The sequence below is a fragment of the Myripristis murdjan genome, chromosome 22 (assembly GCF_902150065.1).
Source record: "Myripristis murdjan chromosome 22, fMyrMur1.1, whole genome shotgun sequence".
In the NCBI taxonomy this organism is placed as follows: Eukaryota; Metazoa; Chordata; class Actinopteri; order Holocentriformes; family Holocentridae; genus Myripristis; species Myripristis murdjan.
Genome location: NC_044001.1, coordinates 19,548,885 through 19,576,348, shown reverse-complemented (window position 1 = coordinate 19,576,348; position 27,464 = coordinate 19,548,885). Strand labels below are relative to the sequence as shown.

Below are 27,464 nucleotides of genomic sequence, written 5' to 3'. Positions count from 1 at the left end.
TTGCAGAGGCTGAAAGAGAAAGCAAGAGAGAATATGGATGTGTATGTGCCTGTGTTCAGACTTTCTGTGTGTGTGTGTAGGTGTGTGTGTGTCACAGTGCCTGTATCCGCCTGCTAGATGAAGTGAGGAGTAGCTTCCTCCTGACTGGCTTCTCAGTCACTCCCCTGCAGGCAGATATGTCCTTTTTTTGGAGCGGGTGGGGGTCCCAAATTCCACCCATCCACTTATATAAAGCATCCTCAAGCTGAATTTATTTCCCAGCAGCCTGAGCTAAGTGAAATCCCCCCCCCCCCCCCCCTTCTTTCTCTTTCTCTCCTCTGTCCCCTTTCACCTCACCTCACCTCACTTTTCCATCCCACTTCTTCTCACTGCCCTCCCTGATAGCTGATACTTCTGGTTTGGGAATTACACAACACACATAACAGTTGTACATCACTGTGAAACATTACAAGTCTTATTGCCAGGTTAACATTTCGCTGAGAAACACCAGTGTGCGGTTTCTGTGGTCGCAGATACTGGAAGGATCCGTTTACGTAGAGTTTCTCTCGATGATTAAGAGCAGTGTCATCGCAAATATGACTTGACACATTCTTATACACAGCATTTTTTCCCTCTCCTCACCTCAGCTCAGAGCTTTATTTTATTTATTCAAAGAATTTGTCCCCATGGACCACAGCAGTGGGATCGATTGGACTAATAACAATAGGAAACATTTTTTGGAATAAATTTGTGCCACAGAGCGGTGATTTATGAAGGTCAGCTTGGATGTAACAAGAATGTAGCCTAGTTCTTGGTGTTCTAACAACAAATCCTCCCTTGGTTAAAAGTCATCAAGAACTGAGAGTCCTGTCAGTTCATCCAAAAAGCAGTGGGGCCACTGTTTAAATTTCTGAGGTATTGGAAGTAGAAATTGTTAGGTTTTGATAGAACAAAGCAATGGGCCTTAAATCACGCAGCAGCTGCCATACAACCTCCTTAGTCTTTTACAGCTTGGCTAATTCAGCAGAATGACTTCAAAGATTTTTCAGAGACATGGCACTCAGCCTTATTTCTGCTGAATTTCTGCCTCCAATGTCTTAAATACTGAAACACTGTTGCTAGTAGTCTTTGGACGGCTTCATTTCTTGGTAAATTACAAAGGCTTCCCAAAAATCTGAACCATCCTCTCTTTTTTGCCCCTGGCCAGGCCGCCACTTTCAGCACATTCATTAAGTTTTATTTCCCCCTCCCAAGGAGATTGAGTGGTGTTTCTTCACCAGATCATAAAAGTGTTTATGGCGATATTTTACCACAAGCTAAATGTTTTCCTGATCATCCTACACTGAGAATGGATGAAATCAAAAGAGACGTGGGCTAAGTGATAATTACACAGGTAAACATTACAATTTCATTTATGACCTGGAAGGTTTTATGAAATACAGTTGGTTAATCGGACTAGACCTAACAATTTAGTTCATATTTAATGAAATACAACCTCAGTTGAGGACTGGGTTTCGACAAAGAGTTTTGTTTTTTATCAAATAGTTTGGTTGGAATCGGTGCTGTAAGTAAATTAAGTTAAAGGATTGTTAGTAAGGATGTTGATAGGAATAGTTCAAATAGGTATCCTGACATTAAAATACTATGTTATCACAGCAACTTGGAAAGCTCCTGGTCTTGGAAATAACTATGCTTAGTATGGTTATTGACTTACCTGCCATGACAACATATCACTGTCTCATAAGGCCAAACAGCCAGACAGAGATGGATAATTGGACAGAGAGGGATAACAACATGCATGAAGAACACTGCTAGGGCTGAGTCACATCATGATTCCCATCAGTCCTTTGGTTATTACCATGCCTTTTATTATATGTTGCAGCATGTGGTTGTTGTTTATGAACAAGTCCGGCAGAGGCAGTCTGCTCAGTGTATCATCACAGCATCACTGCGTGCTCGTAGAAAAACAGCCGCAACAACAAGCTTGGCAGGAGAAGAGGGGCACAGCTTGACTTTGTTAAACACATAACAACAACAGCAAGACAGCAAATAGTCGTCCTGGCAGTTGCCCGTCCTTGTGCAGGAAGCTCTGAGAAGTTCTGCGGAGTTACAGTGAACGTGTCACAAAATTATGGGACATGTTTTATGATGCCATTTTAAAGAGCAGCTGTTTTACTGCAGCATTCGACAGCGCATCAACAGAGAGGATGCAGATATTTCTTTAAACCCACTTAAGGTTGATGACTTCAAACTGTCACTCGTTGCCATGGTTTCTTGTGTATCCAACGGTAAACCTAGCCCGTGTGAGGGCTGTAAGTGTTTTTGATTTATTAAGATGGATAAATCCTGAGTGAGTGCACGCCAACTAAGGAAGCTAACATAAAATGGTCACATTCAAACTTAATTTTCCATTAATAAATCACTGCATGCTTAAAATGAAAAGCCCAAATGTCTGCTCAATATCCGCTTTGGAAAGAACATTATGAACAGAATATCCAGATGCATAGTAGCCTTCAATTTTGAACCAGATTTGTAGGCTCACAGTCTACAGTGCAATCATGTGTGAGAAGAAAATCTCATAGCCGCTGCCTTTACTTGCCCTCACAACAAAGGAGAAAAGAAAGCGACGCACGATGAGAGGAGAGTCAATTATGTGACAATGATGTCATGGTACTACTGGCTCTGATCAAGGCCATATGTTGTAGGGATTTCCCTTATTGTGCTCTGCGCCATGCACCCTTCACGTCAGGAGCTGTGGATACTCTGACAGTGTGCTTCTCTTACTGGGAGCAATTGGCCACCACACAAGTGACAAGAACAGATCGCTCTCCGCTTGTAGGCGAGGCCATCAGCGTGACACATACAAATCATACATAAACAATAATATAGTTTTCATAATGGTACAAAGCATATATATTGTGATAATAACAAGCTGCGCTGTGTATTTGTGCTATGCGGGGCTTTGTAGAATTACTGCAAAACACCACTTTGTCATGAGATGACGATAAATTAGGCTCTGGGAGTGTGATTTAATTGTTATGTTGTCGCAGCTGACATGCAAATTACCGTCTCGGGTCTGAATCCATGAACAGAATGCATCCGCAATCTTAGCATTTAACACATTCTAGGGCTTTTGAAATACGTAACTGCGGTCTGATTATCATGTGCAGCATGGTAACTCAACGTCTTGAGTTGAGTTACCATGAGAACACTGGGCTCTTATGGTTTTACAAGATGATAGACGAGGTTGAGGCCAGTAAGTCACATTCTCAGATGGAGGGTGGCTGGGAAGGCTGCTGTGTTCCTAGACCAAAAGCTTACTGACACTTATCTAATTCATAATTTGCCTCGGTTTTTTACAAGCTTCAGCTGAGGTGCAGGGTCACAAGGGAGACACGGACACCCGGTCACCATGGCGCACACACTGAGGACTTACGCAATTACATGCTATGCACTTTTATTCAATGCTTATCCACTCTGTAAGGCTCTCTGATACATGTAGAGAGCACTTTGTCGAAGTTAGTGGGAGGTTGAGTAACAATGCTAAAAAAAAATATCAGGGCCTCCTTTCTTATCTTTGCGTGTCGTCATCTTCTTGTTCATTCTCAGTCTTTCCTCCCACAGCTAACCCTGTCTGGGAAGAGCCTGTTTTATCTTTAACAGATAATACTCCTCTTTTCAGTGTAAACAGTGGTGCATTCCACATAGCAGTAAGTCAGATGCTCCTCGTCAGCTGTCAGCACTGTGTGAGTTTAGAGAAGGTAAACGTGTCGGAGGGTCACTTCAGGATGTTGCAAGGTTCAGGTTGGAAATGTAAGTCGCACAGAGTTTACAGTGGAATCAATCGATTTGTGACGCACAAAAATCACAAAGAAACAAGGGAACAAACGAAAAGGCAGAGCCATTAATGCTCAGAATAGCTTTATTATTGCATTAAAGGAACACTTCACCTAAAATACAGAAAATCTATTTTCCCATTTACCCCTTGGATAATCTATCGATCCAGGTAGTTTATTTAGCAAGGTTTCAAATCTGTCTCCCTTCATTCCAAAACAACATGGCTACATGAGTTCTGTTTTGTGGAGGTCAAACTGTCAGAGTTTTGTGAAAAACTCAACAGTGGCAGCTCTTTCCAAAAAACAATGAAATAGACCTGGCGTAACCCACAGCCCTTGGTGGGTGAAGAGTTTTATCAGAAGAAAAAACACCAAAGAACACCAGCAAACTGTATCTTTCCACCTTTTCTGGTGTTTTTCAGCAGGAAATAATACATTATTGTACATTTTAACAGGTTAAGCTCCACCAAAGAACATCCAACCACCCGCACTGTATTGGGGTGCAGGGTATTTAACTGGAAATCTCACCAAGTCACATAGCAACTATAAACTGCACTGTGGGCAAGAGGGAAAATATCTTTTTTTACCCCCTTTTTTGTGTTTTGGGTGAACTATTCCTTTACGTGGTCACCTATTTGATCAGTGTTTCCTGACTGAGTGTTAAATCCAACCAGAAGATGTTCATTTGAACTGTGTTGTGATGGGACAAGTGCCTCAAGTGTTGCAGTGCTATAATGTGATTAATATAATAAGCCAATGGATAACAATTGGTTTTGGGTTAAGTAACTTTTTGGGAGGTGGACCCTCTCCTGGTTGCTTGCCTGCTGTAGCTGCTAATATCAAAACGGAACTGGGTCAGTGAAGCATGGATACAGCTTCGTGTGTGTGTGCGAAATGACCTCAGCAACATTAGCACAATGCATTACTCTCTTCCGTGCTGAGTGATCTTGTGGTGTTCCAGGAAAGAGGAGTTTGTCTGGGAGCTGTTGTGCTGTTGACTCAAAGCCACAAAGGCTCCCTTTTCCTCCTCTGAGTATGTCCATCTCCCACCCTCCCACCTTCATTCCAGCCTTGCTCTCCTCCATGGCTCCTCCTGCGTCTCTCCTTGCTGTTGCAATCCTCCCTCCATTTGTGGCCTTTGTGCCTCTCTCCCACCTTGCCCTTCATCATGGCACACGCTTCAAATGCACCAGCCCGGGGTGAGCGGCTGCTTCTTATTCCATGTTAGAGCGATCCCAACTGGGCCACAGCCTAATGAATCATTTCCTCCGAGATACAGTGAGAAAATCACTTTCAGAGTTTGGAGCAAGTGGCTGATGCAGCACGCAGCTCATATGCCCTCTCCTCTCCTCGCTCCTCTGCCTGTGTGGACGAGCCAGGCTCAAGCGGATGGCACAGTTTGTATACACATCCACATGCAGGCAGTCACACGCACACAAACAAAGAGAGATGCTAATGTTGTGTGGCTCTTGTTTAACCCTGTAACTTACAGTGAGCTACTTAGGCTCCGTAAAGCCACAAACTTGATTAAAATGGTTTTAGCCAAATGAACATATGGATATCAGATGTTCTGCCCCTTCCTGCATTGTGTTCGCTGCCCTTTTCATTTCCACGCGAGCAATCTTGGGGCACTTACTCAATATTTCAATGCACACAGACACTCACTGTACTTATGCATACATTCATGCATGCACATGCACATATATTTTTCTGAGAACATTTACAAAATATCCACTTTGCCTCCTCTAACCTGACACACACATACTGTACACACACATAGCCTGCACTCTGTCACGTACCATCTCCCCCCGGGTTTCTGGACCTCCCTGCTGCTCAAGCTGTGTGACTTGGCAGTACATACCGTTGCACAGAACACAGCACCCAGGAGGTCACCGAGTGTGTGTGTGTGTGTGTGTGCGTGTGTGTGTGTGTGTGTGTGTGAGAGAGAGAGAGAGAGAGAGAGAGTGAGCAAAAGAGATGCTGCATGTGTACTTGCATGTGTGTTCACGCATGTATGTGTTTTCACGCTGCATGTTAAGCACCATTAAACAGGTGGCTCCATATCGCTGTACAACCAGACTCTAATTCCCGTCTCGGAGGAAATATTCCTACAAGCCCCAGGTTCCCTCCTGGCTTCTCAGATTCTCATTACTGGACTGTAGCGGCCCCTGTCTCGCCTCGTCCCCTCCGCCCTCCATATACTTCATGTGAACTCCCCCTCTGCCTTGGCGATGGCTTCTCCCTTGCCCCCTTGGGCTGTTTTGTTTGGCCGTCCGCCCAGATTAGTACACACTCCGTCCCCCAGTCATCATGGTCATTTGGGAGGACTATTTTCCCTCATGCATGTTCTATGTTCCCCTGAAGTTCCTCCATTTACTCCCCCTTGTCCTCCCTGTACCACCCCATTACACAGAGGTCTCTGGCAGCCGGGCAAGGAATGAAGCAGTAAAAGAACATGCCACATGAAAAGCTTTATCTGTTTCTGACAACACTTATCTGAAAGAAATGCCACAAATTACTCCAGAAAACCGCCAGAGTCACTGCTCACTGCTCTCCTTCCCACATCAGTGAGACTTAGATAAAGTATTTTTGCGAGGAAATAACGATATGGTTCCATTTTGATAAATACGGTGTAACATTTTCATCAAAAACTGTCTGTATCAGATGGCATGCAGTGTCCGAGAGTAGTATCCAGAGGCTTTTGAACTGCCATTCAAACACAAAGAGCCTGCCAGCAAAAACCTTTCACAAAACAATTGTTGGCCTCGCTGCCAGCTCTTGAAAATGCTGCATATTTCTTCTGCTGGTCCACCATTCTTACATTACCAAGATGTGGACCTGCCAAAGTGGAATATGCCCTGAGATTTTTTCCTTTCTTTTATCCTTTCAAGTTGCTCCATTGTCCAATACCACAAATCCCTGCCTCCTCAATTAATGGCTTTGGCTGCGCACGTTCTTGTATTGGCATCAGACTTCCCTTGTGTTCGGCTATTTCTAACTCCGATGATAAATGTCCTTGGCCTTTATGGAATTTCATCAGGATAGCTGGGTCATTTCCTTTGTGTGAGCGCTAAGTTTCCCTTGTGTGTTATGGTTGGCATGGCTAGCAACAAGGTCTGCTTACCTCTAATTACCGCTCTGACAAATTAACACGCTTTGTGCTATACAAATGTCTGCCTTACTTCCAATCACAGCATGAGAGGATATAGTTCTTGGAAACATGTTGGGTTCAGCATTGTGCTGGCTCTCCTTACATCCTCATTCTTTCTCCAACTTCCATCTTTTTTTCTTGTCTTTTCTTTTTATTTCTTCTTTTCTCTCTACCCTCCAGTCTTCATCTGTTCATCTCTCCATTTTTTTGCTCAGTGTGTGACAAACCTCCTTGTCTCAACACTTCCCTCAGTAATGATGCCCCTGTTTTATTAACTTGATTCTAATTTACAGTTGTCTCTACGTTGTTTGAATTCATTCGAAAGATTTTTGTGCTTTTGGCAGTTTTGTTGTCTTCATCTGAGTAATACTTTTATTATGCCTCGTTGCACATGACCCCTAAGCTTAAAATTGATGATGTAAGACAGTTTTTGATTATCTTATCTTGAGAGTTATGTCTGTGATTATGACTGATAATGGATTCAGCGATCATCCTCACTCTCCGTTGTTTTACTGGTGGAAAATGCTGTCTCAGACAACATGGCAGGATCTTTCATGAATGCTAAATTAGGATCGCTTCTGGTTTTGAATAAGGCCCTGCTATATTGGTTAACATCATTATCGTGCTATTAAAACCAATGGGTGACCACATGTGCTTTATGAGTAGGGACATGGCAATCCAGAAGTCGCCGCAGTCATCAGAAAAAGACATGCATCATGGGATGGAAGCTAGGCACCCATGTTAGTGGTAATTAGGATATGTCTAGTTTCCTTAGCAATAATTATGTTGATTCCAATCCAGGGTTCGCATCTGACACCAGCATAAAACCACCGCAAGCTTTCACTGTTGTGGGACCTTGTGGTCACGCTTCAATGGAACCACTAGTTTGTGTTCCCCTTATTTTTTTATACACTGATAAACCTCACTGGTATTGACCAGGGGCCAGAGTCACGCACTCTTAAGTAGTTCTTATGAAATGACACAAGGAAGTTTTTAGGTATTTCTTGCGAAAGGCTCTTAAAAGCAGTCCCTCATTGTTTCCTTGGTAATAAAGGAATAAAACTTTGCCTTGATCTTTGCGTGATCTAACAGAATCCTGTTACATTGCAGCTGTTTGTGTCTGAAATTTTTTAAGTAATTTTTTCCCCCTTAGAATCAAGCAATTTTAAGTAATTCTGGCATCTGAGTTTTTTCACTTTTCAGAGGAAAAGGGATAACCTTATATCTTATGGATACAACATTTTTTCGTAAGAGCACTAATAAAGCACTAGTGAATCAAATTTCATCTCTGCTAAGCGAAAGAGTGACATCCCGACTGAATACTTGTATTTTTCCACATTAATACTGATCAAATTTCAACATACCTTCTGTCAGCTATAAGCACCTTCAACAGTAAAATAATGGTATCAGCATCGCTTTTCAAAAACCCATGTTGGTTGAACCTTAGTGCTGTTTCCTAACATCATTCAGCGTACGTGAGAATGAACTGGATGTGAATGAGCAGCAGTCTTACGTATTCTTTTTGCTATTTCCTGTGAAATCACCTGACTTCCTTCCTGTTCTCGCTTCGCTGTGTCCACCAACAGCACCACTGCTGATGACTCGTCATAAATCAGCCCATGTTCTACTTATTAGCCTCGTCCGTGCAGTGAAATCCAGTTTTTGGGAATAGCGCTTCCCGTGGTGCATCATGTTGCAGAGTACATAGCAGGGAGTGTTTTCTCAGCTGGATCACACAGGAGGATGGAGGCAGCTTTCCCAACGCGCTCTGAGATCCACGTGTTCACGCACCGCACCTAAAATACAGTTGTATCCATTACGTCAGTGAACATCCACGCTTGACTACATGCAAGTCGGTCCACCGCAATATTGGTGACCCACCACAAGCACAAAGACAGATGTCAAGTACGTATGCTTGCCTGTTAGTCAGCACTGATTTACTTTACAGTCTACGCCAGGCTGGAACTTGTCAGATATGTAAGTGCTCTTAGATCTTTAATAGGAAAGTTACTCATTTGATTGTTAAGGTCTGTAAAATTTGCAGCCCTTAAAAGACATGATGCTGAACTAATTATGGCTTAGAAATGGTGGTTAAGCTCATGTAAAAATTAGAGGCTAGAGCGATAAACTGTTGGGGTTAGAAGATGTCCGGATTTCTCCTTACAACAAATGCACAAGCCCATAATGACATGTATGTGCCAATGTTGTTTTTATTCTAACCAAGTGAGGATCTCATTTCCCAACAAGAATATAAATATTAGGGAATTCCTTTTAAATGAGTAAATATCAGATATGGAAAAAAAAAAGGTCCACTTTAGGATTAGGGGTTTAGGACAGTTGGAATTAGTCCTGGATTAAGGTTAGGACCAGTATATTAGATTAGGGCTTGGGGTTAGGGAATGAACATTAGTCAGCTAAATGTCCTCACAGCTCATTGTGCTTGTGTGTGTGTCTGTTTCCATGTGTGCCCAGATGCCAATATGTAACATGTTTGTTTTGACCATTTCTTTGAACTGTGCTAAGGCTATTGGCTGGTGCATTTTTAAAGTGTCCTCTTGGACTGACCCCTTTCTATTTTCAAATCTGTGGCCGAGCGCAGATACTCCACAGCCCATGTAATTCCCAATTTCCAACGTAACAACAATAAACGCAACAAGTGGTCTGCTCCAGTGTGTACACAGTAACCTATCTCAGAGAACACACATTTCCTCTCAAACAAACTGGCAGGCACCTATCCACATACATTTTCTTGGGCAAAGTAAATCTCTTTCTGAACCCGAGAATAAAAGGGCAAAAACAGTGTGTAGCTGTTGGCAGCGGCTTCTGGCAGTGCTCTGACCGCTGTGATGCCGAGCAACTTGTGTTGCTTACAGGGGAACAGGGAGCTGAGAGAGGGAGAGAGAGAGAGAGAGAGAGAGAGAGAACTGAACATCTGAACTGAACATCTTATTTTTACTGGCAGAAGAGAGAAGTGCTACCTTGGAGGCGGTACTCTGCAGAGGCCTATACATCTTGCCTCCTGGCAGACCAGCCAGTGGGGGGTGGTAGTACATGTGGGAGGAGACAAAGTAAAGGAAGAGAGAGAGAGAGAGGAGAGGGGGGGTGGGGGGTGCGGGGGGGCATGATGAGGGGGGAAGAGGGGCCTACACTGCTGGGGAGTCAGCCAAAGTCCAGGCCTCCCTTAATGGCTTCTCCACTGCTATGTGATCCCAGTTCGGAGAATTGGAGCAGACACCCCGACTCCTGTCTCCCCTGCTTTGCCTGCTGTGATGGGGCTGGCTTGTGGATGATGGGGGGTGGTGGTGGTGGTGGTGGTGGGAGGGGTTGGGGGGGTACAGAGGGTGGCTGGATGCTTCTCCTTCTCCTTCTGCTGTCTCCCACTCACAGGAAACGGAGTGGCCGATTAAAACCGCAGCCACCTGTGTTCGTGCGCCGTGATCTGAGTCACACGCTGTCGTTCCTCCACAGAGCTCCGCTTTTCCTCTGACTCATTAAATGACACTTTACAGGCGCGAGACGCACCTCCTGGGCGAGAAAGCTGCACTTGAAGTAGGAGGCGCGTGCACGCTTCCTTGTTAGATGCTCACACTGTCTCTGAAACCCCTGTCTCCACATTTGTCAGGCGTTGTTTTACCTTGAGACGGGACACAGTGCCACACAGTGCCAATTTCCTGTAAATGGTTTTGACTGCTGCCCAAGGAGCCTATGGACGCCCCCCGCCTCTCTCTCTCTCTCTCTCTCTCTCTCTCTCTCTCTCTCTCACACACACACACACACACACACACACACACACACACACACACACACACCTAAGGCTCTAGAGTTTCTCAATGTCACCAGATCCCTTGCTTTATTTTTGTAAACTATTCCTTTTTCCTGTTTCTTGTTCACGTTGTGGGACCACCAGGGTAATGAGAGGAAAATCATAATTAATCCTCCATCACGTTATTGTGTCTCTGAATCAAGTAATTTATCTTACACTCATATGGTCAGGATCAGATATTTCAAATTGATTTTAGTGGGTAGGAGTTTGGGTGTGTGGATGAAATTTGCACAAACCAGTAATTGTATTTGAAGGCTGTGCTGCAGCTCCATGTGAGAGGTCCCACAGTCACTATGGTTCAGAGACTGCAGATGTGTGAGCCCCTCCTCTGCCTTAACTGAACTATTACATAATCACCTGCAGCTACTGATGTATAGTCCTGTAGGGTGGTTTAGTGATTTGCGTGGTTTTGATTATGTTTATTATATTGCAGAGATGAAAGCTGTGATTAAATAAAAAGGCACCATAACTACCCACACACATATAAAGTTTTGGCTTAGGGTTGTTGTTATCGTAATCAGGTTTAGCAAACTCAGCCAACTATTTCCAAGTGTGGCAGGCAAGGAGAGAGCTGCGTGATCAGGCATGCACCTGAATGTCTCCCATGCAGTCCACAGTATCTCAGGTCTGGAATTGGCGCTGTGCTCTTATGTAATACAGTGAGATCATCCAGCAAAGGACTGAATGCATTACTCGGTATTTGTTGTCATCAGTCGCCCTGCAATGGCTGCGCGCTCCAGCAAAGTTACAGCTTTCTCTAAACATCCATCCAAGTCTGAGCTGGAGCCAAAGCACTGGTATGCAGAGTATTCCCCTGTTTTACAAATCTAAAATATCGCCAAACACATGACTTCAACATCTCAAATCAATTTCTTTCTGGAATGGCTGGTTGTTGCCATACTTTTGCATTAAACAATTAGAACATGATCAGCTTCTGTGTCGTCTCTTCCTCAGCAGCTCGAGTCTTTCCCTCTGTTGTGCCGAGCGAGGCTCCTTGCGCTGGAGGAGAGGAACCACAGGCCAAGTCCTCTAATGCTGTCAGGCTGAGTAAACGGTGTCTCCGGAACCTTGCGTTAGCCCCAGCATTTCCTTAAGCACCCTTCATCCCCACAGTGTTATTCTTTACAATCCACACCTCCGCTCCAGCTCGAGTGCTCTTCCGGGACTTCTCTCTGTCCCGAGGCGGCTCAGAGGGGTGATCCCTCGCCCGCTGCAGACGCCAGCTGACCTCATGGAGCCCCGCTCAGGATCCACTGGACACGCTGTACTGTATCTTACTGATGCACATTAAGCCAGCAGCGAGCTAATGTGGTGCACCCTCACAGAGACATAGCATCAACACCAACACGCCCTCTGGAATTCAGCAAATTTAATGAAAACATGGTTTCAGAGAGAAGTGATGCACCAGTAGCCAGACAGTGAGACAAACTAACCGATGGTTGTGGGTTAACCTCACCTGGTGCATGTCAGCTGCTTGTCAGGACTCCCGCTGGTACCCAGTGTGCTGTCATGAAGCTAATGAGTGCTGAATAAAGCATGGGGCACACTGTGTTGTAGTGTGTCCATGCGTATGAAAGGAATTCAGCAGATATTGGCTCCTGCTGACGTGACATAAATATCTATAGGCTGCACCAACCAAGTGTCAAGCTGAACTTGTAATCCGACCTGCAGCCTTTCCTTGCGGGGGAATTGCCGTTTGCAAAACAGCAATTGAACTTGGATTTTCCATCTTCGATTATGAGCATGTTTGCTATGATATGAAATCCCCTAAAAATCTTAAAAGGCATATATTACAACCTTAACTGTGCATTTACATTTTTCAAGTTAGTGAGCCCCCTAAAAACACTCACATGTACCCCAAGACTATGCAAAATCAACATTTATTCAGCAGGACCCAGAAGATCACATGTCACACCCTGTCAACAAGCCTGCACGTTCCAAGTCTCAGCAGAGCAAAGCGCGTTCAGGGCGCTCAGCTCGAGCAAACGGTTATGCTCTCAGCAAGCGGGAAATTCTGACGGGGGCAATCAGAGCCCACTACAAAAGGAAAATGTAAAAACAGCTGAAAATGAATCCCTACAAACACAAATGGCTTACTGCTAAATTGTTTTGGTCTGGCTTTAAGCATGGCCAAGAAGAGGGCTTGAAGTGGGATGGCGGGGGAAAGAGGGGCTCTGCAGCAGGAGACTTGGGGGGATTACCTCAGGACACGAGACATCTTTGTGTTGGGGAAACGTTAACAACATGTGTCTTACCCGGATACATCAGCTAGGACTTTAAAAATAGACACCGTAAAACTGAGGAGGGCTATGATAGATGCAGGATAATTACTCCCCCCCTTCACTCACCATTGTTCATGAATGCTGACAATTACAGGAAAAGAATTGTGCCTCTGTGTAACATCGGATCTGAAAGACCGCATCTCAGCTGGCCTTGATGGCCTTGATAGTGACATGTTGCTTTTTCATTCTTACCAGTGATTGTTAAACATTACATATTCCACAATGATTCACATGATTGCCCCGGCTCTGGTGCACAATGCCAAGGCCACTGTACCAGACCACAAGCGCAGACTTTTCGACTGGCATAGACTCAGGAGTTTGAGATTAACCTTTGGATGCCTCTTATACAACTCAGTGTACTTTCAGTAATGAACCGCTCAAACCAGTCAAATTTCTGCTTTTCAAACCTGAAGAGCTGATTTTTTCAATTGGGATTGGCCATTGTGTTCTCCCTCTGGAATGGGATGAAACGTAAGAGCAAGGCACGTCTCCGTTTTTCAAAAAAGTATTTCGGTTCACACGAAAACGTGTGGACAACAACTGCCTCGACACAGCGTGGTACACTCTTGGAAGTTCTTTAATGGTTTTCCCCTCAGTTCAAACACGTTCTTCCCTGATCCTTCAGTGTTTATATTCCTGTTATGTTCTGCCACGCTTACCAAGCTGTGGCTGTGTTTTTGTGACATCTGGCCCTTGCATTGCCATGGTAATGATCCAGTTTGTCCACTAGGCCCGAAGCTGTGAGCTGTCATGCGTGCATTGAAGCTAAACAGCATCTCTCTTGCCAGGGGAACATGGCTGGACATAGTCGGCTTGGTATGTGCCATGCCTTTCTTGCTTTTGCTCTTTGCTCCAGAGCACATGCCACTGTGTTAAATGTTAAAAAAAAAAAAATCATGTGGCATAAAAGGCTGTCCACTGTTCAGCAAAGCAATACCAATACAAATATCAGGTACATTCCTGTTGTTTTTAAGCCAAAGATACCCATAAAGCCTATGTCGTATTATTTTCCTCTGTCCCAATGTGTGGATAATAGAACATCATGGACAGCGTGTGTGTGTGTGTGTGTAATTCGCTTTAAAAGATGAATATGTTTGAAAATCAGTGCTATTGTATTTTGTTGCTGTGTTTTTGTTCTGCTAATCTGTTTAATTCCATAAAATCATTTTCATTTCATTTCATTAAATCATCATTTTGATAAAAGTATCAGCTGTCTTCACTGTTTGCCCTCCAGCTCTCTCCTACGTGGGATATTGCACTGCCTTCCATTTCCAATCGTCTCCTGTTACTTGAAAAAATATACAGGGCAATAAAGTCATTTATTTTCTCCCTTTTGAAAACATAACAGATATGTCTGCTTCTCAAAGACTCTTCTATCTGTGTCTTGCAGAGCGTCCCGTACGGAGCGCTCCAGAGTGGTGCCAGTGCAGTGTTTTTGTCTGAGCTGCGGATGTCCATAGAGACTCTTTGACACCATTATTCCTGACACTGACAAAGGTTTATGACCTTCTGAGGATGCTGGACCTACAGGAAAGCACCAGAAGGAATCCCAGTCCCTCTGAAGCGCCACCATGGCTGATTTATCAGGTCACTGTCAAAGAGAGCAGTATCACATTGTTTGCAAGAGGCATTGTAAGCTTATATATATGCAAGTAAAGTGTTATTATGCTTGCTTGAGAGGAAGCTGGACAGATCCTGGTCTGTGAGGGAGTGCAGCTGATTAGACGTGAAGACACTGAGGAATGTGAACGGTCCCAATGTGGTCTGTGGGTGTAACCTTCTTTGCCGCATTACTGTGCCATATTGCACACAGGAGAATGTGGGAAGTCTGTTGTAAATCCTGACATGACCTCTACCCTCTCTGTGGACAGATCATAGTGATGTAAAAGGAGCCTGCAGAGAAACTAATACCACTTTTACACCAAGCAAGCAGGTTTCCTTTTCCTTTTTTTTTTTTTTTTTTTTTTTTTTTTTTTTATCGCAGGACTACCTACTAAAAAAAAAAAAAAGGCAAGTGATACTATTTACATTAGCAGAAGTCTCACACCATTCACCCTCAGGTTAACTGGTGTTATAACCTTCCAACATCACTCAAACGCAGCATTTTCTTTGTCGTTCATCCTCGGCAGACTCTCATTACATAAGTTAGAGTCCAATCAAAAATATACTGATTGTCTCACAGTGTATCATGTTACACTGGTTGAAGTTACACTGAGGTGAGGATTGCCAGCCTGTATCCTTAAGCCTTAAATGGTTCACAAATTAACGGGTGACCTGTTTACACCTCTGCCGATCAGAGCCAAAGTCAATAATTACCAGGACTGTTGCAGGGTTTAGACGGCAGGACAAAAATGCTACTTAACGCTTTCACACTGAGCTCGAGTCCTGTGTGTTTGCGGGATTGTAGGTCACTGTGAAATGGATCTTAGAAGTTAAAAAAGTCAAAGGTGCCCCTATTCTGACAAAAGAGGTGCTAAATACACTGAAGAGCCCTCTAAAAAACAGGCAAGACTAACTCTCACAGTCTCTGCATCAAATAAAAAAGGCCTCCTAAATGTGTGTCTAATATTAGTGCGATGTGTAGATAGATTCGAATCACCCATCCGTGAACAAAGACCACATGCTTGCAGTTTGCTCGTAATGACCAACGTGGATCACATCCTACTCTACTTCCTGAAAATAATTGTTTGTTTTATGGAAAGAAATGTGGCAAATAGAATTCCACATTGTGTTATTTTATATCAAAGGTCCTCGCCTTGCCACCGCTCCAAAACACAATCCTAACAACAAGCACTAAACGCCCCACCCTATAATAATGAGTTGGGTAATTGTTTATTGAAAAGGGTCAGTTCAGATATATTTATGATGTTCGCGTGAGGATATATCCCAAACATATTGTGAATGTTCACCAAGTGTTGGACTCTACAACAGTAATTTGTTTAAATACATATTGTCTATAGCAGGGCATCCCGAACCTGAAGGTGGCACAACTCTTGATTGTAATGTCAACTGGAACAATATTGTAAGTCCTGCTCAGTGTTTATGGGCATGACATAATTCCTTAGGGGGGTTTTCAAAAGAGGGGAAACATATTTTTGGGCTAACCAAAGGACTCAATGGAACATCAGAGAGAAACTCTGGAATACATTACATTGAATTAGAATGCAAATTACAACTCTTTCCACTTTGAATTGGATACAATTAAGTTCTTTGTACACTGCAAAGTGCTCTGATGACAGAGTGACAGTCTTTTTAGATATGGAGCATCTGTAAAGGAAAAGATCAGGGTTATTAGCGTGACAGACAGAAGCTGCATTTTCCGTTTGTGTCCAACTACACAGCCAGATAACCCATTAGACAGAATTCAGTGTTTATATAAACTAAAGCACCATTTCTTCTGATGAAAACACCCTAATATAAGCATGTTAAATTGGAAAGATGAGGCTTGTATTGACCTCTGAGCAACTTTTGTTATTTAACTTTTGGACATATCACATTTGTCAAGTGTGTTCTGTGGGAAAAAGTTGGTTCATAGTCATTTTAGATGGGCTTGTCTTTTCCCCCCAACACTAACTCTACTTGTTACTCAAAGCAAAATATTTAGTGGGTTATTGTTTTTGAATAATTACAATGAAATGATTAATGATCTACATCGACATTGCTTTGGTCAGGTTTGAGAGCACGCAAAGTTACAATCATGTTATTTGTCTGTCACATTTTGGATTTGGCGTGTAGCTGTGGTCAGTCTGTTGGTGTTCAGGGTGGCGTTCTAGGAAAGACTGGCTGAATAAAAACAGCAGGCGGTTTCCAGCCAGTGCTCAGACACAATGTTCCGCTGTGTTTCAGCAGATGGCACTGGACAAGGAAACACATTTTCTGGAGAATTGCATTTGTCTGCCTCCTCTGCTTCCAAGTAACCCTACCTCACTATGGTTACGACGTCATCTAACAAACAGCGACTGTAGCTTGCCTGTCAAACCTCTGGTGGAGGAGAGGGGGCTTGGAACAGCGCTGAGTTGTGTCTGCTGGTAGCAGAGAGCGGCTGGGGGGAGAGCCGAGTGGGAGGTCACTCTGTGGCTCTGTGGCTCTGTGTACGTGCAAAATGTGAATAACTCCCGTGCTAGAAAACCATCAGCCGGTACCAGTTTTGTTTTCCTGTCATAAGTAAGGCACGGCAGGTCTAGGGCCTTGGGGTATGTGGAGGGAAGAGCTAGAGACTCAGGGTGAAAGGGAGTCTTTCAGTGGGGCAGATTTCGTGGATGTGCTGAGAAGGGGTGGTGGTACTGGGGGAGGACGGGGGGCTCATTCTGCCTGCCTCCACAACCCCCCAGCCTCTCTAAGGTCCTTGTGGTGTCAAAGCAAAGAGCGAGACTGCAACAGAACAGAACGCCTCCAGCCTGCGCTGCATTAACCACAGTGAAAACAAGCCTCCCTCAGAGTTCACCCAAAGCACTGTTGCTGCAAATAGACAGGTACGCTGTGGAGTAGAGGGCAGCTCCGAGAGTAACACACTGTTAGGAAGAAGGGGGGAGAATAAATGGAAAAATACAAAGGGACAATTTAAGCGCCCAACCCAACTAATATCTCTATAACTACAAGAATCTATAGTTTGTTTTCCCAAATTAAGAGGAATATGAAGAATTTTAGGTGGTTTACTTGACTGGATTTCTTGGAATAGATAGAAATCACATGACTGTCATTTAAAAGCCCTTGGCACTGAATGTGAAGGCTCTGGAGGTTAGTATACTGGAGAGTCTGATGCTAAACTTGTAATGCTTCATATTTCTACTGCTGTCATTTGGCTCTCTCACCTTTCATTAGTTGTTATGATGTCAGGGGGATGGATGACAGGCCGCCCACTGCTCACTGTGCTGGTAAATGAGAGGTGGTACTGACTCAAAAGTACAGAGTGGCCCGCATGAAATATTGATGAGTGAACTTTGTGGCTGCCTACTGTACCCTGTACTGAAGTACTGACTCAGAGCCTGTTTGTTAGGAGTGAAGAACACGAGCATGCGGGGCCTATAACCTATATTAATCTTTCACAACAACACACAGGCCAGACATCAGGATCTATTATTATCTCTTTGACCTCCCTGGCCTCTGTGATTCTCAGCACTTTGGCTTGTCTGACTGATACAGCCCACATATGCAGATTTAAATCAGTATAAAATGTTTATTGTACATCCAGGGGTTCAGTCAAACTGTACAGTGATACATACTGTATTACCCACTACATCCATCAAGAGTCACTTTATTTAGGAAAAAAACAGTTGCCCTGTATAGCTTATCATTTAGACAATGTGGTTTCACTTAGAAAGTACAATGATGTATTAAGTGTATTAAGGAAATGATACAGTATTACAAATAACTGAATGATTTCTTCATTGATAGAAGTGTGGAAAAAACACTGATATAATGTGAACACAGTACATGATAAAGATTACATTAATCAAGGTGAACTGTGCGCTGTATTTGAATGAACCCAGAACACAAAAGAGCTCATGACATAAAAATATAAAGCAGCGGTGGTGTTAGTAGTTGATCATATTACTCAATGGGGACCAAACAGCTAGCACGTCACTCCTCTGCATCAGTCAAAAAAACAAAACAGAGTGAAATTTATTCATGACCACTAGTTTATATTCCAATTTGGAGTGGGTAAAGTAAATACTCTTGTATAAATAACAATACATACTTAAGGTTTATTATGAACTGTGGTTTTGGGCCACCACATCACAGCTTTCACTATATTTTTTTTATTTGTTACATAATGTAGCACAGCCCATACAGATATATTTGGGTTTTCTCACACACTTATCGAGCTCATCGGATTCCTCTGTGACAGCACTTTCAGAGTTCAGTTTCAGAGTTTCAGACCAAAATTGCTCTTACAGTTCAGATGTGACTCACATGTTTTCAATTTCTAATGGAATTCATAGGGTACTTAGGTTTTACACATGAACTGCCAGATAATTTGTGACATGACAAAGCAGTGTCTTTGGTTAAATTATCAAATGTCAGCATAAGTCAGAAAGCTTAGCATTCGACCGTAAGTGAGCCCAATTTTAAATACATTTCCAAGGGTGATTATGACCTTCAAATCTTTTGTGATACAATGCATAAATATTTATTTTGGGACACATACCTTATAGTACACTGCTAGTCTTTAGTGGGAGATCTCATTATAAAAACGTAGCAAGAGTCAAAAGGCTTTTATGGGCCCTTAAGTAATTCTCCTCTGAGTTTGGCAGAGATTTTGTAGTCTAAAGGCTTCAGTGTTAAACCATAGGAACAGTTTAAGGATAGGTCCTGATTGGGATTTCTTTCAAAGCTACATTGGTGGAGCAGAATCCCAAAGAACAGAAAGATCTCTACTTTGGCAATCTGATCCCCAATACATCGTCTCTTTCCTGCAGAGAAAATCATAACATTGTTGGCAAGATCCTTGTCGAGGGCCCCGTTTTCATCGAGGAAACGCGAGGGGTCAAAGATATGTGGGTCCTTCCACTTTAGAGGGTCGTGGTTGACAGACCATTGATTGATGAAGACCACTGTGTCTTTGGGGATGTGGAGACCCTCTATAGTGACGTCTGAAGTTGTGGAATGTGGGATGGTGACGGGGACGAAGCTGGTGAAGCGCATGGTCTCATAGATGAAGGCGTCCAGGTACGGCAACCTGCCCCTGTCCTCAATAGATGGAAGCCTGTTGCGCCCCACCTCTTTGTCGATAAGCTCCTGGAGTTGGGTTTGGATGTGGGGGTGTTTAGCCAGCAGCAGGAGAGTCCAGTGAAGGGCAGTGGAAACGGTATCCAATCCTGCGCCAATAAGATCCGACACAGTGCCCTCTGTGTGGGCTTCGGTTAGTCCAGTGTCAGTGTCAGCCTTGTCAATCACCCCAATGATGGCATCACTCATGTCCCGGGTTACCTCTGGATCAAAGGTCTCTCTGTGCTCCTCCACCTTGTTCCTGACAAAGCCAAAGAACTCCTGATTCAGGTCTTTGAAGTTCTTGAAGACACTGCGGACAGGATTGGGGAAGGATTGAAGCCAGGGCATGACATCTACTAAGCTGCCAGCCCCTACTGTCTCTCCAAACTTGTCCACCCTCCCTAACAAGGCTCTAAACTCAACATCATCATGTCCATAACGTTTTCCAAAGCACAAGGCACAAATCACATTAGCCGCAGCTACTGTCAGCTCATGACCGGGGTTGAAATACTGGCCCTGAGCAGTGAGTTTAAGGAAAATCTCAACTAGCTCTGTGGCTTCAGCCACAATGTGCTGCTCAAAGGCTTTTTTGGTCTGACTGTTGGCAGATGAGAAGGCTCTGATTGTTGATTGAGCAATTTTTCTGTGTATCTTCCACTGTTTGCTGTAGTTAGTAAAAGTCATACTGTTTCCTCCAGAGACAGACTGGAAAGACACAAAGTTTGGTCTGCCTGCAAACTCTGTGCTGTGCTGCACCAGAGCCTGACGTATTGCCCTGTCTCCATTCAGAACCACAATATCACTGCAGCCTAGCCGTATCTGGTACACATTGCCATATTTTTTGGCTAACTTAGTGAAGGTTATGTGAGGCATTTGGCCCAGCTGCATGGCATTGCCCACCACGGGCCAGGCAAACGGTCCTGGCAGTCTTCTCTTGAGCCTGAGGTTCCTGACCCACAGGCAGGCTTCCAGACAGAAGAGGAAAACAAAAGAGGCAACCAGAGCAGGCTGGACCTGTCCACTCCATTCCTTGATGATGCTGCTGTCCTTCACACCAAATTCAGTATCCACCTGAGTCATTGTGTTGTCCAGTCGCTTTTCTATCATCCACTGTGTCCAGCGAAAAGATGATTCTCACTTGATTTTACGCGGGCTATTCCTCAGAGAAAAATATTTCAAATGGTTCATATTTACATAATGTTAAAATTCAAATTACACATCTTCCCTAGTCCTATGTTATAATCAGACACTGAATAAATAAACCTATGCCATAAATAGGATTCTCAGTGCCTCACTCTCGGTCTCGCCCCTCCTCCACGCTACAGCGAGGGCTCGATCAGGTTGAGTGGATAGCAGTGGTGCAGTGCGTCTTCAGATGACCACTTTAGAGGAATGTAGATTCAAGCCTTAACACCCTCGCTTATAAGTATCTCTATGGTGGGAGGGGTCAGCAACTCAGGTTTTTTATTATCTCTCCCCTCCCATTATGACCACAGTCTGTAGACCTTAGAGTCCTATTCCTACTCAGGCCTCGTTCCAGCACTGTCAGTCGTAGGACAGGGGGAGAGGAGGACAGCAGCTACTTAACAGGCCCTGCTGCCTGAAGACTAAAGCAGGTTTAGAGCTGTGTGGCCAAAGAATATGACAGAGATTCCCATGACACCTTTAAACGATAAACAACACCTAGTATACTTGGACACTGGCCTAAAAAGTTCATATCCATAAATATTAATTACAAATGATAACATGGGAGTCGTATAATTCTGGCTTGTTATATTCAACCTGTTGTATTTTGTTGGAGCTGAGCCGATATATATCTGCAAAGATAGCTTTATATATAGAAATGCATTTGCTCTTGAAAGTTTCCTGTGGAGATTTTTCCATGGTTGTTTTAAACAAGATTTCTTTTTCCTGTTATTTTCAGCCAAGTTGTTAATTATAAACATAAAGGAATAGGCTCTGGGGCATGACTATGAAAGCTCTGGGTTTGAGATCAGAACACCAAACAGATACAAACAGCACTTTATGTGCCATAAAATATATATACACAGAGCTGTTGTTGGCATAATAGCCCTTTAAACAAAGTCTCTGAGATAATGTAGCTGTTAGGATTGTGGCTGTATCAAAATAGTTTTAAACACCATTCAGAACAGAGTGTCTAGCAATAAATCTGCTTATATAGCTGCTTGTGCAGCAAAACAAGAACTCTGAAGAACACGAGCTTGGGTTTCAGTGATACTCAGCTACAATTCCAGTGTTAAAGAATGTATTATTTATGTAACACTAAGTAATAATGATGAGGATGAATAGACATCTTAAACTATCATGCAGTCACACCTACAGATGCAACACAGTGAGCATATCTCTGACAGTTGTGTCAATGGATAACTAATGCAGTTAAGAGAAATCACTTTTGTATTGTACCCAAAGATGGCCACCTAGCTTAGCAGGTTAAGGGGTCTTATCAAATTTTAACCATAATCCTAAACCTAAACCCTGTCCCTGAAAAAGGGGAGAGACTCTACTTTTCTGCTTATTAAAACACACATTTTCGTGAGTATCTTTTGTGCTTCCTCCTACCGCAAAAACCTGATTTATATTCTTTACTGTGTTCAATAATTTCAACAACTGCCCTAAAACATGCGCGCTCATATCTTCAGTGTTGTGTATAACTGTGACAAGATTGCAAACACATGAACAGTGTGTAACACAGGGCTGTCTGGAGTAATGCAGTTGATAATGGAGACAAATGCTTGTGAAACATAACCCAGTCACACTTATTACTGACCATGGACAGTTCACTTTATTTATTTCAGATATAGCTTATTTTCCAATTTTCTCATGTAGAGCAAACAGTAAAAACAACATGTTCCATATGATGAATCTTTGCCTGAACATTCAAGGCCTACCCTATGTGAGGATGTTGCTTTGACAGAGACATATCTTCAGGACGGTGCAACATCAATACTTGAATGCAGGCTCTTGAGGAGAGGTGTCGTGATATCCACGTAGCTTTGATGATCATGCTTTGTAAACAAACAAGTTTATGAGAATATCTCATGAGTGAGAAGAGGAAAAAAAAAACATTTATTTGTGCTGCACTTTTGTACTGGCTTTACTAGTGAGACTTTGTGTGGATGGCTTGGGACAGCTGCAGTGCTTGTACAGTAAAACTGAACCCTAGATATAACAAAGTTTGTGAAGTCTTCACGGTCCACACGCAGTCAAACCTGCGCACTTGCAGGCTCCAGTAAGATCTCCCCCTCATCCCGAGTCCTTGTGACTTTGTTGGAGAGACTTTAATTGATGAAAGACTTCCTCTTTATTTCCTCACCTCTCAACCACTCCAGCATTTCTTCCTTTTTTCCCCTCAATATATTTAACGTGTTCATATGCATTTGAGTACAGTAGATAGTGAAATGGATTAAATTTTTTTAAAATTATTGTCATACCTGAAATATGTAACTATAAAAATACTTTGTAACTGCTTTATGTGGCAAAGGCTAAATATATTCTCACAATATTAGAGTGAAGAAACAAAAAGTCTTCAAGTGACCTCATAACATTCACACATATTCACAAACTTTTCATATACAGTTACATTAGTTTAAAATGACATTGCTGGGAAGTTGCTGATTGCTGCACATATACATGTACATACCGAATAGTGGATATAATATATATATATATAATATTAGCAAACAAAACAGAATGAAACAGTTATACTTTTATAGAAAATTTGATCAAGTATAGAGTATTTTGTGGACCAGAAATTTGTCATCCTTTGCACTGATTCCAACAGTCCCCAAGCTTTAAACTCTGCCTTGTTGAATTCTAACTATAGCTGACTGTATATTCTCAACCCTGCATCAACAACAATTCAGACATAACAGACTGTGTTTAGATAATCATTAAATATTAAATATGCAAATGTTACAACAGCATTTAGTGCAGGTTTGCCGATACTCACTGTTAAATGTCATTGGTGGGAAAGTGTTTAGTCTTTTCTGGCCTTAAGTCACAGTATTGGGATTGGGAGTTCATGCTGGGGAAACCAAGCCAAGCAGTTTGCCCCTGAGCTTGGCACTGATACTGAACTGGAGAGGTTTCAGTGTAAGCCCATAGGAGCAGTCAAGAGTGAGGGACTCAGAGGGGTTGCTCTCAAAGCTACACTGGTGCAGCAACACTGCTGCAAATAAAAAGATTTCCACCTTGGCGATCTGGTCACCGATACATCGCCTTTTACCTGTCGAAAAGATCATGACACTGTTGGTTATGTCCTTGTCGAGGGCCCCGTTTTCATCGAGGAAGCGTGAGGGGTCGAAGACATGTGGGTCTTTCCACTTTAGAGGGTCGTGGTTGACAGACCATTGATTGATGAAGACCACTGTGTCTTTGGGGATGTGGAGACCCTCTATGGTGACATCTGATGTTGTTGAATGTGGGATGGTGACGGGGACGAAGCTGGTGAAGCGCATGGTCTCATAGATGAAGGCATCCAGATATGCCAACTTGCCTCTGTCCTCAATAGACGGCAATCTGTCTTCACCCACTACTTTGTCAATAAGCTCCTGCAGTTTGGCTTGGATGTCGGGGTATTTGACCAGAAGCAGCAGAATCCACTGCAAAACAGTTGAGATGGTGTCCTGACCCGCACCAATTAGATCTGTGACTGTTCCCTCAACAAAGTCTTTGGTGAGGCCGCTGTCCTTCCCGTGCTCAATCACATTGATAATGGCATCACTCATGTCCCGTGTCACATCAGGGTTAAAGGTCTCTCTGTGCTGCGCCACTTTATCTTTCACAAAGGTGAAAAATTCCTCATTGATGTGTTTGAAGTTTTCATAGACACTGCGGACAGGATTAGGGAAGGACTGGAGCCAAGGCATGACATCCACCAAGCTGCCAGCTCCTACTGTCTCTCCAAACTTGTCCAGCCTTTTCAGCAGGGTCCTGAACTCCAAGTCATCATGGCCATATCGCTTCCCAAAGCACAGAGCACAAATCACATTAGCAGCAGCAACTGTAAATTCATGAGTGGGATCAAAATACTGTCCATCAGTGCTCTGACGCAAAAATACCTGCACCAGCTCCATAGCCTCAGCTGTCACATGTTGCTCAAAGGCTTTTTTGGTCTGACTGTTTGCAGAGGAAAAGGCTCTAATAGTGGATTGTGCAATTTTCCTGTGCATTTTCCACTGTTTGCTGTAATTACTAAATGTCATACTCCTGCCTCCAGAGACAGACTGGAAAGACACAAAGTTTGGTCTGCCTGCAAACTCTGCGCTGTGCTGCACCAGAGCCTGACGTATTGCCCTGTCTCCATTCAGAACCACAATGTCATTGCAGCCTAGCCGTATCTGGTACACATTGCCATATTTTTTGGCCAGCTTGGCAAAGGTGATGTGAGGCATTTGGCCCAGCTGCATGGCATTGCCCACCACGGGCCAGGCAAACGGTCCTGGCAGTCTTCTCTTGAGCCTGAGGTTCCTGACCCACAGGCAGGCTTCCAGACAGAAGAGGAAAACAAAAGAGGCAACCAGAGCAGGCTGGACCTGTCCACTCCATTCCCTGATGATGCTGCTGCCCTTCACACCAAACTCGGTGTCCAGTGCCATTGTGACAGATTTTCTGCACACTTGTTCCTCAAAAATAAACAAAATAAAAAAATAAAAACAGGAAAATAGTCTTCACTTTTCAGCAGTTCAGTTGTTACTTTTAGGAGAAAAACTTTAATAATGCTCCTCTGCATCCATATCAGAGAAAAAAATATTTCAAATAAGTTCATCAAATGCCTGTGAGGCCATAATGATAACTTTAAGACTCCAAGGAAAATGATTCATAAATGTAGGGGATTAAGGATAAAGGTTTTTGCCCTTGGTCAGTCTTTTCAGTGAGATTTAAGGCTTTAGTGCCTGGTTTTGCTTCACTACAGCTACTTATATGTTTGCAGTTGGTGGGCAGGGCTCAGGATAACTTTCATACTCCTCCCATTGTGGTAGCCCTGCAGACCCCACTACATTATCTCTCTGCTGTCGGACTTGGAGGCGCGCACATGAGAGACAGCGGACACCGTGAGCGTGCAGCGTGAACTGCCGTCCACACCAGGGAGACATTCAGCAACTAGTGACCGATTCAGTGGGAAACGTGTCGAGACAGTTAATTTTACTAATTGGAAGATTGGCAATGCTTGCACATTTCAAAATATATCCTTCTGAGGTGTTTTCTTTGTAGGCTTCAGAGGACGCAGCGGGCGCACTTTGGCTAGAAAAGCTTCTATACGGTTTGTCCAATTCCGGATTAACTTCACATTTTGTCTTGTTAAAATTGCAAAATTCATCAAATTAATTACAGTCGCAGTGGATGTAATTAGTTGCGTAAAAAATTCTTTTATTTACTCATTGTTTACCACAAAAGAAGTGCCTTGGATATGCGTAAAAGTTATTTGGCACGCCTGGTAAAGAGATGAAAGCAGTGTGACAGGTCAATGCATTCTCTGTGAGTTTAGTCGCTCAGCATAACAAGACGTAATGCATATGTCATGTTATGCAATGGGTTTAAAATGGGCCTAAATTGATCTAATCTAATCTTGTCACTCTTAATAAAAACATGTGCGCACTGTGAATTTCCCTCTGATTTTTCCTTCGTAATCCAGTGACACCTGCGCATTAAGTATGAATTAATTTTTTTTGAGTAATCAAAAGCCATCTCATGCCCCACTGTGATTCAAAACAACTATGCGTGAGGAGCATAAAGTGGAGTGAAAGTTGCGCACCACATACCCCGTCTCCAAATCCCTTGACGCTTCAGCTGACCGCATTTGGCACTATTTTTGCGTTCTTTGACAAACAACTAAAATTATATCACTTATCCAACCTTTTTTCCCCCACAAAATTTCTTTCATTGTGTCAGGCCATTCAGAGTAAACTATTAAAATCTGCAGTAATACAGCATTTTTTTTCGAGGTATAGGCTGCCATACAAATATGCCAGCAAAACTTTAAACTTTAAAAAGTATGTTGCAGCTTATAACTCAAGAAAATCATAACATAGAAAATTCGGTAGTGATACCTAGGAAATTTATTAATGTATTACAAATGTATTAAATAGGACATGATCATTATAAACTTAGTACTGAGTACCAACATAAATCCCCATATGATTATAGTGATATCTGAAATTAGAATTTTAATTGTTTACAATTAATAGTTTACGGTCACCTGTCGTCTGCAGTGAAGTCTGAGGGCGACTGGCTATTTCGACATCAGTGATCTCATACAAAAGATTGTAAGCACAATAATTCAGTGTACACATCCCATCAAATATTGATGGCTGAATTTGAGAGAGCTACAGCATCTCCTCCAGTTTTTGCAAAGCCAAACTACACATTTGCATGAGAGACTTGTTACAGTTGGGTGGCTTCCAAAAACCTCAGGCGACACATTATCACAGCAAACTTCAGGTGCCCCGAAAAAAAGTTATTTTGCGAGCTACACTTCTCAAAAGTGAGCAGGAAATCTACCACTGTCAATTTGTGATGACACACAAAATCTTAATGAGTTCAGAGTCCCTCCACACACAAGTAAAGATAATAATTGTAATACATAAAATTAAATCCCCTTTCATACAGATAGATAGATGTGCATGTTCATCAGTATTATAGGGAGATGCAAACTTATCGCC

The 27,464-nt window shown here is 43.1% G+C and overlaps 1 protein-coding gene and 1 pseudogene across 1 annotated transcript; both read right to left on the bottom strand.

Annotated features, from left to right (window-relative positions):
- Positions 1-18,238: 18,238 nt before the first annotated feature.
- On the bottom strand, positions 18,239-21,156 carry LOC115380709 (cytochrome P450 1B1 pseudogene; annotated as a pseudogene).
- Positions 21,157-22,566: 1,410 nt separating this feature from the next.
- On the bottom strand, positions 22,567-25,681 carry cyp1c1 (cytochrome P450, family 1, subfamily C, polypeptide 1). Its single transcript, XM_030081889.1, has one exon. The coding sequence runs from the start codon at positions 25,398-25,400 to the stop codon at positions 23,823-23,825; it is 1,578 nt and encodes a 525-aa protein (XP_029937749.1). The 5' UTR covers positions 25,401-25,681; the 3' UTR covers positions 22,567-23,822.
- Positions 25,682-27,464: the final 1,783 nt, after the last annotated feature.

Coding starts and splice junctions, on each gene's coding strand:
- cyp1c1 (XM_030081889.1), bottom strand. CDS start 25,400: ATGGCACTGGACACCGAGTTTGGTGTGAAGGGCAGCAGCATCATCAGG.